The sequence below is a fragment of the Leucoraja erinacea genome, chromosome 31 (genome assembly GCF_028641065.1).
Source record: "Leucoraja erinacea ecotype New England chromosome 31, Leri_hhj_1, whole genome shotgun sequence".
Classification (NCBI taxonomy): Eukaryota; Metazoa; Chordata; class Chondrichthyes; order Rajiformes; family Rajidae; genus Leucoraja; species Leucoraja erinaceus.
The window spans coordinates 1,949,952-1,964,746 of record NC_073407.1 but is presented as its reverse complement, the minus strand read 5'-3'; the positions used below and the strand labels follow the sequence as shown (position 1 = coordinate 1,964,746).

General features: G+C 41.6%; 1 protein-coding gene across 1 annotated transcript in view; it reads right to left on the bottom strand.

Annotated features, from left to right (window-relative positions):
* c5 (complement component 5) overlaps positions 1 to 14,036 on the bottom strand; it is a 148,573-nt gene extending 134,537 nt beyond the window's left edge. Inside the window, exons 1-3 of the mRNA XM_055659724.1 lie at positions 14,006 to 14,036; positions 10,856 to 10,989; positions 4,305 to 4,431 (exon numbers count right to left, since the gene is read on the bottom strand). Coding sequence (XP_055515699.1) covers positions 4,305 to 4,431; positions 10,856 to 10,989; positions 14,006 to 14,036 — 292 coding nt within the window. The remainder of the gene's footprint in view (positions 1 to 4,304; positions 4,432 to 10,855; positions 10,990 to 14,005) is intronic.
* Positions 14,037 to 14,795: the final 759 nt, after the last annotated feature.

Sequence of the window (14,795 nt, the reverse complement as noted above, 5' to 3'; positions counted from 1 at the left end):
GATCTCATCTGCACTTACATGATCCATATCTCTCTATTCCCTACACTTTCATATGCCTCTCCTAAAGCCTCATACACCACTATCATATTTGTCTCCACCACTACCTCTGCAGTGTATTCCAGGAGCCCATCACTCTCTGTATGGAAAACTTGCCCTGCACATCTCCATTAAACTTACCATTTAGTATTGGACATTTCCCCCGTGGAAAAAAGGTTCAGACTATCTACCCTATCTATGTCTTTCAGAAATGTATAGACTCTATCTTGTCTCCCCTCAACCTTCCACATCCCAAAGAAAACAATCCAAGTCTATCCAACCTCTCCCTGTAACTTAAACCCTCTAATACAGGCAGCATTCTGGTAAACCTCCTCTGCACCCTCTCCAAAGCCTCGCATCTTTCCTGTAATGGGGCGGCCAGAATTGCACGCAATGCTCCAAATGTGGCCTAACCAGAGTCCTATAGAACTGCATCATGACTTGCTGACTCTTATATTCAATGCCTCAAGCAATGAGCGCAAGCTTACCATACATCTTCTTAACTACCTTCCACTTGTGCTGCCACCTTCAGTGAGCTAGGAACGCTGAATCTGAAATCCCTCTGAATATCAATGAGGTTAAGGGTCTTGCCATTAACTGTATACTCTCTCCTGACATTCAACCTCCCACAGTGTAGCACCTCATACTTGCTTGGCTTAAACTTCATCTGCCATTCCCCACCCAATTCTGCAGCTGATATCCAACACATTCTAACAGCATTCCCCACTGGCTGCAACTCCTCCAATGTTGGTGTCGTCAGCAAACTTAAGGGGCTGTCCCACTTGGGCGACTTAAAAAAAGGCGCAGGAACAAATGAATCCACGAGTTCTGGCGAGTTTGCCTTCGACTCGTACTCGCAGCATGGTCGACACAAGGTCATAGGAGGTCTTTGTAACTCTCCTTCATGCTCGAGAGTAATCCCCGTGTACTTGAGGCCTCAGCTAGGTCCGCGAGTAAAAAAAGATCGCCATGGAAAAATTGATACTTTTTTTACTCGTAGGTTTAGTCGTAGTAGGTCGGCATGTTAGTCGTAGGTAATCGAGGATAGTCGAAGGTAGTCGTAGATAGTCTTCATCATAGTTAAAGGAGGTCGAAGGAGACCAAGGAGGTCATCTTCACTCTCCACTATTCGGTGCCCAATATTCCCGAAGTTAGTCGTGCCACCAAAATGGATAACCTCACATTTTGTCGTCTTCACTCTCCACTATTCGGTGCCCAATATTCGTAGCTAGTCGAAGCTAGTCTTCAATATGACATTTTTTCAAACTATCCTAAACTCTTCTAAACTCGCCAATTAGGTCACCGAAGTGGGACAGCCCCTTTACTCACAAATCTATCTACATTTACAAGTAGATCATGTCTATATATTACAAACAGCAGAGGTGTCAGCACTGGTCATAGACCTCTAGCCAGAATATCTACCTTCCACCACAACCCCTGCAGTCTTTCTGGTGATGATGTGTACACAAGCTAGTAACATACAAATGCAGTGCAGGGGAATGACCTACATGTTTTGAGGAATGGTCACTTACTAAAATGTTGACTTGGTTTCTCTCTGTGCAGATGCTGCCTGACCAGCTGACTGTTTCCAACATTTCTACTCTTGTTCCAGATTTCCGGCATCAGCAGTTTTTAATATTGAAATGATTCTCTCTTAAATGTTGCACTATGATCTTTCACCAATTTATGCTCACTAGAAAATGTACATGCATTTGGTGGACCTGCACATCCAGCATTCACAAACCACAGATGACTTTTTATGCCTCGGTAATGTTCCATTCAAGACCTGGGTGTCTGATTCTTCATATATGTTTTTTGACTTTGATCACACTGTTGGATGCAGCATGAACAAGCTTAGTATGCTACCACAATATTTGGTGGTGCTCGACATAACAGAAGAAGTAATTATTGCATTGCCCTGGACAGCTGGGCTGACAATGCTTAGTTCACATTTAAAGAAAAGGAAAAGTAGCAATAAAGGGAATACTAAACTCTTAAGTGTTCATTTATAGATCCAAAAAGAAAGAAAGGGAGATCCAAAAAGGAAGAAAGATTCTAAGGGGAGTAGGAGGCACCCGTGGCTGACAAGAGAAGTTAGGGATAGAATAAAACTAAAAGAAAAGATTTATAACACAGCAAAGAGTAGCCGGAAGCCAGAGGATTGGGAAACTTTCATAGGACAACAGAAGGAAACAAAACGGGCAATACGGGCTGAAAAGATGAAGTACAAAGGGAAACTGGCCAGGAATATAAAGAAGGACAGTAAAAGCTTCTTTAGATATGTTAAGGGAAAAAGAGTAGCAAAGTCAAATGTGGGTCCCTTGAAGGCAGACACGGGTGAAATAATTATGGGCAACAAGGAAATGGCAGAAGAGTTGAATAGGTACTTTGGATCTGTCTTCACTAAGGAAGACACAAACAATCTCCCAGAAGCAATGGAGGACAGAGGATATAAGGGGGTAGAGGAATTGAAAGAAATTTACATTAGTATTGGGTATGCTAATGGGACTGAAGGATGATAAGTCCCCTGGGCCGGATGGTCTGCATCCCAGGGTCCTCAGGGGGGTGGCTCTAGAAATAGTGGACGCATTGGTGATCATCTTCCAATGTTCAATAGATTCAGGATCAGTTCCTGTGGGTTGGAGGATAGCTAATGTTATCCCACTTTTCAAGAAAGGAGCGAGAGAGAAAACAGGGAATTACAGACCAGTTAGCCTGACTTCGGTGGTGGGAAAGATGCTGGAGTCAATTATTAAAGAGGTAATAATGGGGCATTTGGATAGCAGTAAAATTATTAGTCCAAGTCAACATGGATTTATGAAAAGGAAATCATGCTTGACTTATCTTCTGGAATATTTTGATGATGTGACAAGTAAAATGGATGAATGGGAGCCAGTGGATGTAGTGTATCTAGACTTTCAGAAAGCCTTTGATATGGTCCCGCACAGGAGATTGGCGACTAAAATTAGAGCACATGGTATTGGGGGTAGGGTATTGACATGGATAGAAAATTGGTTGGTAGACAGGAAGCAAAGAATAGGAGTGAACGGGTCCATTTCAGATTAGCAGGCAGTGGTGAGTGGAGTGCCGCAAGGCTCAGTGTTGGGGCCACAACTGTTTACCATATATATTAATGATTTGGAAGAGGGGTTTAGGAGCAACACTAGCAAGTTTGCGGATTACACAAAGCTGGGTGGCAGTGTGAACTGTGAAGAGGATGTTAGGAAGTTGCAGGGTGACCTGGACAGGTTGAGTGAGTGGGCAGATGCGTGGCAGATGCAGTATAATATAGATAAATGTGAGGTTATCCACTTTGGCAGCAAAAACAAGGGGGCAGATTATTATCTCAATGGGGTTAGGTTAGGTAAGGGGGAGGTGCAGCGAGACCTGGGCGTCCTTGTACACCGGTCACTGAAAGTTGGCTTACAGGTACAGCAGGCAGTGAAGAAAGCTAATGGAATGTTGGCCTTCATAACAAGAGGATTTCAGTATAGGAGTAAAGAGGTTCTTCTGCAGTTGTATAGGGCTCTGGTGAGACCGCATCTGGAGTATTGTATACAGTTTTGGTCTCCCAATTTGAGGAAGGACATCCTTGTGATTGAGGCAGTGCAGCATAAATTCATGAGATTGATCCCTGGGATGGCGGGACTGTCATATGAGGAAAGATTGAAAAGACTAGGCTTGTATTCACTGGCGTTTAGAAGGATGAGGGGAATCTTATAGAAACATATAAAATTATAAAAGGACTGGACAAGCTAGATGCAGGGAAAATGTTCCCAATGTTGGGTGAGTCCAGAACCAGGGGCCACAGTCTTAGAATAAAGGGGAGGTCATTTAAGACTGAGGTGAGAAAAAACTTTTTCACCCAGAGAGTTGTGAATTTATGGAATCCCCTGCCACAGAGGGCAGTGGAGGCCAAGTCACTGGATGGATATAAGAGAGAGTTAAATAGAGCTCTAGGGGCTAGTGGAGTCAAGGGATATGGGAAGAAGGCAGGCACCGGTTATTGATAGGGGACGATCATCAGCCATGATCACAATGAATGGCGGTGCTGGCTCGAAGGGCCGAATGGCCTCCTCCTGCACCTATTTTCTATGTTTCTATGTTTCTATGTAGATCGGCATTCACAGAAACAAGTTTGCAAGACCCTTCTAACTGTGAGAAATATTAGGTTCACAGATCTCCCATCAGGCTGCCCTTCAGTGCAACAGACTGTGGTACATACATAGACATTTTCAGCACTTTTGTAAAGAGTTATTCTCTTATACCTGAGAAATCCTGAACTGTCACTCCGATGTACAAAAAGTCTCCATTAAGATCTTCAATACCATATCGGCCGATTAATTCTGTTGCAGCCTTAGCGTTGAATACTACCGTTGCTAATCCATTTACCATCTGATGAAAATCAAAGTTTGTTAACTTTATCTTAATACTGTACCAAAGCTTCCAAAGAAAACTAAGCTTTAACCTGTTTACTGCCAAGATATATTTACACTGGTATACTGTGACCTCTAACGGAATGTTTCTCAATCAAGTTGGTATTTGGTCTGATGAGAACTTCCATATGGTGGCATTTCCATATACTAGCTGCCTTTGATCTTCTTGGTGATTGGGGTCAAGGTTTGAAGTTAGTGCACAGCATAAGATGAACATTAAAATAAATATGTATCTTTATACACAGTTATACGTACAACTGTCGTGGCCTGCGTTTGGGCCAGAGCGCAGGGGATAAAGCTCGCCGCTCAGTTGTTGACAACCTCCTGGAGAACTGTGACATACTATGTATGCAAGAGACATTCTTAGCAAAGCAAGACTTGGACAAACTCAATTCTCTCAATGACAACTTTCATGGGGCTGGGGAGTCTACAACTGACCTTGGCATGGGAATAGTCAGAGGTAGGATACCAGGTGGTGTGGCTATTCTATGGAACAAGAAGCTCGACTCATCAGTAAATGTGATTCGGCTTGATGTTGACTGGTGCATTGCCATACACTTTACTCACAACGACAAGGAATTTGTTATCCTGAATGTATATACACCCTATGAATGCCATCAGAATGAGGATGAATATTGAAATAGACTTGCTTTCATCTATTCTTTCATTCAAAACAATAACTATTGTAGTGTATATGTCATTGGGGATATGAATGCAGATATCTCAGATAGGAACTCATTATTTGCCAATCATACGGCTCAGTTCTGTCACGATAATAATTTAATATTGTCAAGCAAAGTGCTTTTACCTACAGATAGTTATACTTATATTAGTGAGGCCTGGCACACCACATCATGGCTGGACCACTGTATTAGTACAGCTGATGAACATGCCTCATTGGGGTGTATGAGCATTCTGTACGGGGCAGCAATAACTGATCATATACCTGTTGCTATGACAATAAACACATACCTGTGGTATCCAGAGATAGAAATAGCTTTAATACAGAAAAGCTGGACTGGTAAACGCTTACAAAGGAAGACATCCTAGCCTATTATGCCCATACAGATAAATCCTTAAGCAATATTTATCTACCTAAAGATGCAATAATATGTAGTAATGTTAACTGTAAAGATGTGAAGCATAGGGGAGATATCTGTTCCATGTATAATGATATAGTAAGCGCCTTATATGTAGGCAGTAAGCCCTACTGCAAGCATAAAAATAAGACACATAACATCAGACCTGGCTGGAATAAATATGTAGCTGAGTATCATACTGAAGCCCGTGAAGCCACTAAATCATGGGCTATGGCAGGTAGACCCAGACAGGGGCCTGTGTTTGAGCACAAGAAGCTCACCAATGCAAGGTATAAGTATGCTGTTAGCTTCATCTGTAAAAATGAGCAAGCTATGAGGGCTGATTCCATGGCTAAGAAGCTGCTAAGTAACAATGCTACAGATTTTTGGAAGGAAGTGAGAGCTCTTAGCAGTTGAAAAACATCTCTACCATGTACTGTAGATGGAATCTCCGGAACAGCTAATATCGCGGTGTTATGGCGACAACATTATAGCACTTTATTCAACTGTGTCCAAGGTGACTTGTATAGGGTGGACAATATTGAGAGTAATGACTCGATGGCGATTATGTCACATGAGGTGTATCATGCCATGAACAAGCTGTCCAACAACAAAGCAAGTGGCTTGGATCATATCTCTGCTGAACATCTTAAGTATGCGAGTATGAGGATAGCTCCTCTCCTTGCTATTTGTTTTACTGGCTTTATGATTCATGGCTTGTTACCAGACTCAATGTTGTCTGTCCTGTTAGTGCCGGTCATTAAGGACAAACCTGGTAATGTAGGCAGCCTAAATAATTACAGGCCCATAGCTTTAGCCAGCATATTGTCAAAACCATATAACCATATAACCATATAACAATTGCAGCACGGAAACAGGCCATCTCGGCCCTACAAGTCCGTGCCGAACAATTATTTTCCCTTAGTCCCACCTGCCTGCACTCATACCATAACCCTCCATTCCTTCTCATCCATATGCCTATCCAATTTATTTTTAAATGATACCAACAAACCTGCCTCCACCACTTCCACTGGAAGCTCATTCCACACTGCTACCACTCTCTGAGTAAAGAAGTTCCCCCTCATGTTACCCCTAAACTTCTGTCCCTTAATTCTGAAGTCATGTCCTCTTGTTTGAATCTTCCCTATTCTCAAAGGGAAAAGCTTGTCCACATCAACTCTGCCTATCCCTCTCATCATTTTAAAGACCTCTATCAAGTCCCCCCTTAACCTTCTGCGCTCCAGAGAATAAAGACCTAACTTATTCAACCTTTCTCTGTAACTTAATAGTTGAAACCCAGGCAACATTCTAGTAAATCTCCTCTGTACTCTCTCTATTTTGTTGACATCCTTCCTATAATTGGGCGACCAAAATTGTACACCACACTCCAGATTTGGTCTCACCAATGCCTTGTACAATTTTAACATTACATCCCAGCTTCTATACTCAATGGTCTGATTTATAAAGGCTGGCACACCAAAAGCTTTCTTTACCACCCTATCTATATGAGATTCCACCTTCAAGGAACTATGCACGGTTATTCCCAGATCCCTCTGTTCAACGGCATTCTTCAATTCCCTACCATTTACCATGTACGTCCTATTTTGATTTGTCCTGCCAAGGTGTAGCACCTCACATTTATCAGCATTAAACTCCATCTGCCATCTTTCAGCCCATTCTTCCAAATGGCCTAAATCACTCTGTAGACTTTGGAAATCCTCTGCATCTGCATACTTACTAATCCAATTTACCACACCCCATCCAGATCATTGATGTACATGACAAACAACAAAGGACCCAACACAGATCCCTGAGGCACCCCACTAGTCACCTGCCTCCAACCCGACAAACAGCCATCCACCATTACCCTCTGGCGTCTCCCATTCAGCCACTGTTGAATCCATCTTGCTACTCCTGCATTTATACCCAACAATTGAACCTTCTTAACCAACCTTCCATGAGGAACCTTGTCAAAGGCCTTACTGAAGTCCATATAGACAACATCTACTGTTTTACCCTCATCAATCTCCCTAGTAACCTCTTCAAAAAATTCAAGAAGATTAGTCAAACATGACCTTGCAGGCACAAATCCATGTTGACTGTTCCTAATCAGACCCTGTTTATCCAGATGCTTATATATATTATCTCTAACTATCTTTTCCATTAATTTGCCCACCACTGAAGTCAAACTAACAGGTCTATAATTGCTAGGTTTACTCTTAGAACCCTTTTTAAACAATGGAACAACATGCGCAGTACGCCAATCCTCGGGGACTATTCCTGTTTCTAATGACATTTGAAATATTTCTGTCATAGCCCCTGCTATTTCTACATTAACTTCCCTCAATGTCCTAGGGAATATCCTGTCAGGACCTGGAGACTTATCCACTTTTATATTTTTCAAAAGTGTCAGTACTTCTTTTATTTTGAAACTCATAGTATCCATAGCTACTCTACTAGTTTCCCTTACCTCACATAATTTAATATCCTTCTCCTTGGTGCATACCGAAGAAAAGAAATTGTTCAATATCTCCCCCATCTCTTTTGGTTCTGCAGATAGCTGTCCACTCTGTCTCTCCAATGGACCAATTTTATCCCTCGATATCCTTTTGCTATGAATATAGCTGTAGAAACCCTTTGGATTTACTTTCACCTTACTTGCCAAAGCAACCTCATGTCTTCTTTTAGCTTTTCTAATTTCTTTCTTAAGTTTCTTTTTACATTCCTTATACTCCTCAAGCACCTCATTTACTTCATGCTGCCTATAATTATTGTAGATCTCCCTCTTTTTCCGAACAAGATGTCCAATTTCCCTTGAAAACCAGGGCTCTTTCCAAATTTTACTGTTTCCTTTCAACCGAACAGGAACATAAAGATTCTGTACTCTTAAAATTTCCCCTTTAAATGTCCTCCATTTCTCTTCTACATCTTTCCCATAAAACAAAATGTCCCAGTTCACTCCTTTTAAATCATCTCGCATCGCATCAAAGTTAGCCTTTCTCCAATCAAAAATCTCAACCCTAGGTCCAGTTCTGACCCTCTCCATAATTATATTGAAACTAATGGTATTGTGATCACTGGACCCGAAGTGCTCCCCAACGCATACCTCCGCCACCTGTCCCGTCTCATTTCCTAACAGGAGGTCCAGCACTGCCCCTCCTCTAGTAGGTACCTCTATGTATTGCTGCAAAAAACTATCCTGCACACATTTTACAAACTCCAAACCATCCAGCCCATTTACAGAATGTGTTTCCCAGTCTATGTGTGCAAAGTTGAAATCTCCCACAATCACTACCTTGTGCTTACTACTAATATCTGCGATCTCCTTACATATTTGCTCTTCCAATTCTCAATCCCCCTTTGACGGTCTATAATACACCCCTATAAGTGTTGCTACCCCTTTCCCACTTCTCAGTTCCACCCAAATAGCCTCCCTAGATGAGCCCTCTAATCTATCCTGCCAAAGCACTGCTGTAATATCTTCCCTGACTAGCAATGTAACACCTCCACCTCTTGCCCCTCCAATTCTATCACACCTGAAGCTACGCAATCCTGGAATATTTAGTTTTAGAAAGAGTTCTGCTTGATAGAATAAATGAGTTTGTTAACTTCACAGATAACCAGTTTGGCTTTAAAGCTAAACGTGGCACTAGCTTATGCATATATACCCTAAAGGAGATTGTAAACAAATATAGAGGCAAAAACTTGTCAATCCTTATGTGCTTTATTGATGCTTCCAAAGCCTTTGACCGTGTTAATCACAGAAGGCTGTTTGGTAAAATGAGTCAAAGAGGGGTGCCTAAATACATTGTTAGAATTCTGGCCTACTGGTATGCCCACCAGACTATGCAAATAAAATGGGGCAATAGGGTCTCAGCCCCATTTGGGGTTAGCAATGGTGTTAGACAAGGGGGAATTTTGTCCCCAGTCCTTTTTAATCTATATATTGATGATCTGTCTAAACAATTGAAAGCCTGGAACACTGGGTGCGTGATTGGTAATATTTTAGTGAACCATATTATGTATGCAGATGATCTTGTGGTCTTTAGTCCATCTAGCCCTGGTCTCCAGCAGCTCCTTACTATATGTTCTGTGTGGAACATGATATTAAATATAATGCTAGTAAGAGTGCTGTTATGATCTGTAGAACCAAAGAGGATAAATGTCTAAAATATCCTGATTTTAAATTGTCTGACAATAATCTTAGTGTCTGTAATAAGGTAAAATATCTAGGGCATATTATTACAGAACAAATTACTGATGATGAGGATATTTATAGGCAACGACGCATGCTGTATGTACAGGCAAATATTGTCTTGCGTAAATTTGGTGCGTAGCAGATGTGGTGTGGATGTCGCTATTTAGAGCATACTGCACACCACTCTACACTGCGCACCTGTGGTCGAACTATGGAAAGACAAGTATGCAGAGACTAAAGGTGGCATATAACGATGCCATGAGAACACTGCTAAAGCAACCTAGATGGTGTAGTGCCAGTAATATGTTTGTGGCTGCAGGAGTCAGTACTTTAGAAGCTATCCTAAGACATCACATATATAAATTCATTTGCAGGATAAATGACTCTAAAAATGTGCTTATTGTGGCCTTGACAAACATAAGGGTTAGCACTACACGCTACGAATCCCAGCTGTGGAGACACTGGTATCGTTGTCTCGTTGTAGGACATTGATCATCTTTTAATCTGGATTTTTAACTTATGTATTGTGTTTTAAAAAATATATAAATTATGATGTTTTTATAAGTGATATACCATGATTTTATATATATTTATGATATTTAATATGCAATGCATTTTTAATGTAATGTTGCCCCTTGTCTGGACCTTGAGTCCGTAATAAAGTTTATTATTATTTTATTATTATTATTATTATTATTATTATTATGTCTCGGTTTATTCCCTTGTTCCACTTTCCTACCTCACTATATTGTTTAATGCAGTTCTTTAATTTCTGAAACTGTAAAGCCAACATGTTTTAAACCAATGACATATGCTTCAGGGGCTGAGACAAACTGAAATAAATAACACTCATTTCTGTTATGTCCTAAGTCAGTTTAAAAAATGCAAAGAATGTGATCTGGGGCATCTGGAGTATTTATTCTCCTTTCCACATATCTGTCAATATTTATTTTTGCTCTCTCTCTCTGATCAGTTTGTACTGCACGACTAAATATGTGCAGCCATTCAAAAGCTCCTGTATTATATTCCTGAGATTCAAACTTGGTTGCACAGAAATCAAAATCGATGGCCGTGAGGAAAGTTACTGTTTATCATCATTTTCTTACCGTAACCATTCGTGCGGCATTGGGAATTAACTGCTTGTTACCATCTTTGTCAAGAATTCCAAAACGAACAAAGACATTTGCAAATGATACTATTTTTTCATAGAAATACCTGTGAAAATATGCAAAAGCATTTGCTTAATTATGGAAATAAGTAATGTGGTTTGCAAAAACGAACAACTTTCAGTATTTAGATTTTCATTTGGAGTTGTGAAAAGCAAGGGAGGAGATTGGTGAGGCCTTGTCCGATGTTTTTATATCTTCATTGGTCACGAGTGATGTACTGGAGGACTGGAGGTTGGCTAATGTTGTACTTTTAGTGATGGAATCATGGAATCACACAGCACAGAAACAGGTCCAAATCATCCAAGCTGACCAAGATGTCCTCTATGCTGGTTCCATTTGCCTCCTTTGACCCATATTTAAGAAGGGCTGCAAGGATAAGCCAGGGAACAACAGACCGGGGAGATTTATGTCACTGACAGGAAAGTTCAGTTTTAGTTTTAGTTTTAATAATAATAATAATAATAACTTTATTTGTTAAGCACCTTAAAAAACAACCAAAGCTGACCAAAGTGCTGTACAGAAAAAGAAAATAAGCCAAGACATCATAAAACAGGCAGAACAACAGAACATACAGCTAACACGAGGCGCGTAAATTACATACGAAAATCCAAACAATAAATTAAAAGACATAAAACATGAGTACGAACCACGCAGCAATACCAAGCGAATAAAGTAAATAAATAAGTCGACACCTTACTGGTGTACAAAGGCCACGGAGAATAGATCTGTCTTCAGGAGTGACTTAAAAACAGCTAGAGAAGGGGCCTGTTTAACGTGCAGAGGCAATTCATTCCATAATCTTGGAGCCGACACAGCAAAGGCACGGTCCCCTCTGAGCTTCCGCTTAGTTTAGAGATATATCATGGAAACAGTCCCTTTGGTCCACTGTCCACACTGGTATGTTCACACTAGTTCTATGTCATCCCACTTTCACATCCACTCCCTACACTCGAGGTGCAATTTAAAGCAACCAATTAACTTACGAACCCGCACAACTTTAGGATCTAGGAGGAAACCACAGCATCTGGAGAAAACCCACATGATCATAGGGAGAACATGCAAACTCCACAGAGACAGCACACATAGTCATGATCGAAATTGGGTCTCTGGCATTGTGAGGCAGCAACTCTGCAACTGTACCACAGTGCTGCCCTGTTACTGGAAGAGATCCTGAAGGACAGGATATATTCTCATTCGGAAAAGCAAGAGCTGATTAGGGATAATCAGCATTGCTTTGTTCGTGGGAGGTCACATCTTACAATTTTGGCTGAGTTTCTGAGGAAGAGAAATGACAAGGAGTGGGCAGTGAACATTGTCTACATGTAGTTTAGCAAGGCCTTTAACAAGGTCCCATGTGGTAAACTGGAAAGGTTCAAATACATGAGTTTCGAGGTGAGATAGCAAAATGGATACAAAAATCAAACAGATGCCTCCTCTCACCAAACCATTTTTGTATCATGGAGATCCCTCCTCATGCCTCATGGTTGTTCATTATACACATTGGAATAAATTGCAAGTGGCATGATTTTGTAAATTTGCAGATGACACCAAAGTTGGTGGGAGAGTGTACAGTGAAGATAGGTTCGAGATCAACTGGAAAAGTGGACGAGGGAATGATTGAAGGAATTTAACTCAGACAAGTGCAATGTGATGTGTTTTGGGGAGTCAACCCAGGCCAGGATATACATAGTGAACAGCAGGGCTCTGGGGGGGGGGGGGGGGGGGGGGGGGGGGGGGGGGGGGGGGGTGTTATTTATTGAACAGCAACATTTTAGGGTACATGTATATATTTCCCAGAAAGTGGCAACGCAGATAGACAAAGTGGTGAATGTAGCATTTCATATGCTGGCGATATCGAGTGATGCAATGTGTGTGAGAGTTGGAACGTCATGTTGTAATTATACAAATCGTAGGTTTAGTTGCACTTGGAATATTGTGGCAGTTCTGGTCATCTTGCTATCGGACAGATGTGATGAATCTAGAGAAGATGCAAAATAGATTCACGTTGCTCAAATGGTGTCTGGACTGTAGTGCTTGAGTTATAAGGAGAGATTGGGCAGGTTGAGCCTCTTTTTCCTGGAGCAAAGGAGGCAGAGGTGTTACATCCATCTATCCTTAAATATCCTGGGCATTTAAACTCGAAAACCCAGGGAACGATATTAAATGGTTTGGACATACATGTAGATGGCTTGGTGAGGAAGTTTGCTGACAACACTAAAATTGGAGGAATTGCAGGCAGCGAGGAAGGGTGTCGGAATTAAAAAATAAGATATAGATCAGCTGCAAAAATGGGTGGAGAAATGGTAGATGGAGTTTAACCGAGCAAGTGTGAGATATTGCACTTTGGGAGGTTGAATGTAAGGGGAAAGTATACAGTTAATGGCAAGACCCATAACAGCAATGATGAGCAGAGTGATCTTAGATTCCAGGTTCATAGCTCATTGATGGTGCCAGCATGTACATCAGGTGGAAAAGAAGGCATATGTTATACTTGAGTTCATCCGTAAGGGCATTGAGTATAAGAGTCAGGAAGTCAGGATGCAGCTCTCTTGGGCTTTTGTTAGGCCACATTTAGAGTACTGTGTGCAGTTTTGATCACACCATTACAGGACAGATGTGGAGGCTTTGGAAAGGGTGCTGAGGAGGTTTACAGAATACTGACTGGATTAGAGGGTTTAAACTACAGGGAGAGACTGGATAAACTTGGATTGTTTTCTCTGGAAGGCCGGATGTTGAGGGGAGACTTGATAGAAGTATATAACATTATGTGAAGCATAGATTGGGTAGACAGTCAGAACCTTTCCCCAGGATGAAAATATCCATTACGAGATGGCATAAGAGGGGGATGTTTTTATATAGAGAGGGGTGGGGGCCTGGAACACATTGCCTGGGGTGGTGGTGGAGGCAGATATGATAGTAGCTTCTAAGAAGCTTTTTGTATAGGCACATGGGTGTACAGGGAATAGAGAGATATGGATCATGTACAGGCAGATGAGATCAGTTTAACTCGGCATCATGATCGGCACGAACATTGTGGTCTGAAGGGCATGTTCCTGTGCTGTACTATTCTATGTTCTATGAGGTTACCAAGAGTGGTGGACACCACCCGGTCTATCATGGGTACCGACCTCACCATCAATAAAGGGATTGATAGAAGGCACTGCCTTCAGTAAGCAACCAACATCATCAAAAACCTACACCACCCTGTCCACACGTTCGTTCCATTCCTAACAACAGGAGAAGGTATAAGGGCCTGAAAACCATGACCAACGAGTAAAAGAATAGCTTCTTCCCAACTAGTCATGGGCATGATCCCAGAGGATTGAAGAGGAGCTGGTGTTGTTCCTTTGTTTACTAAAGTAGATAGAATCCAGGTAATTATAGGCCAGTGAGCCTTACATTAGTGGTAAGAAAGCCATTGGAGACCATTCTTTGGGATAGGATCTACTCACGAATGGCAGAATGGGCTAATTAGAGCCAGTCAGCGTGGCTTTGTACACCGCAGGTCATGTCTAACTTGATCGAGTTTTTTGAGAAGGTGCAAAGGAGGTAGGGGGATGAATGGTGTTTCTATAGATTTTAAGCCTGATCCAGAAGATTAAGATTCATGGGATTAACAGTGACTTGATCATATCGATTTAGAACTGGTTTACTGATAGAAGACAGAGGGTTATATGCTAGAGGGACATATGCTGAGAGAATGGAGCAGCTGGGCTTGTACACTCTGGAGTTTAGAAGGTGAGAGGGGATCGCATTGAAACATATAAGATTGTTAAGGGCTTGGACATGCAAGAAACATGTTCCCGATGTTGGGGTGAGTCCAGAACCAGGGGCCATAGTTTAAGAATAAGGAGACGAGGAAACACTTTTTCTCACA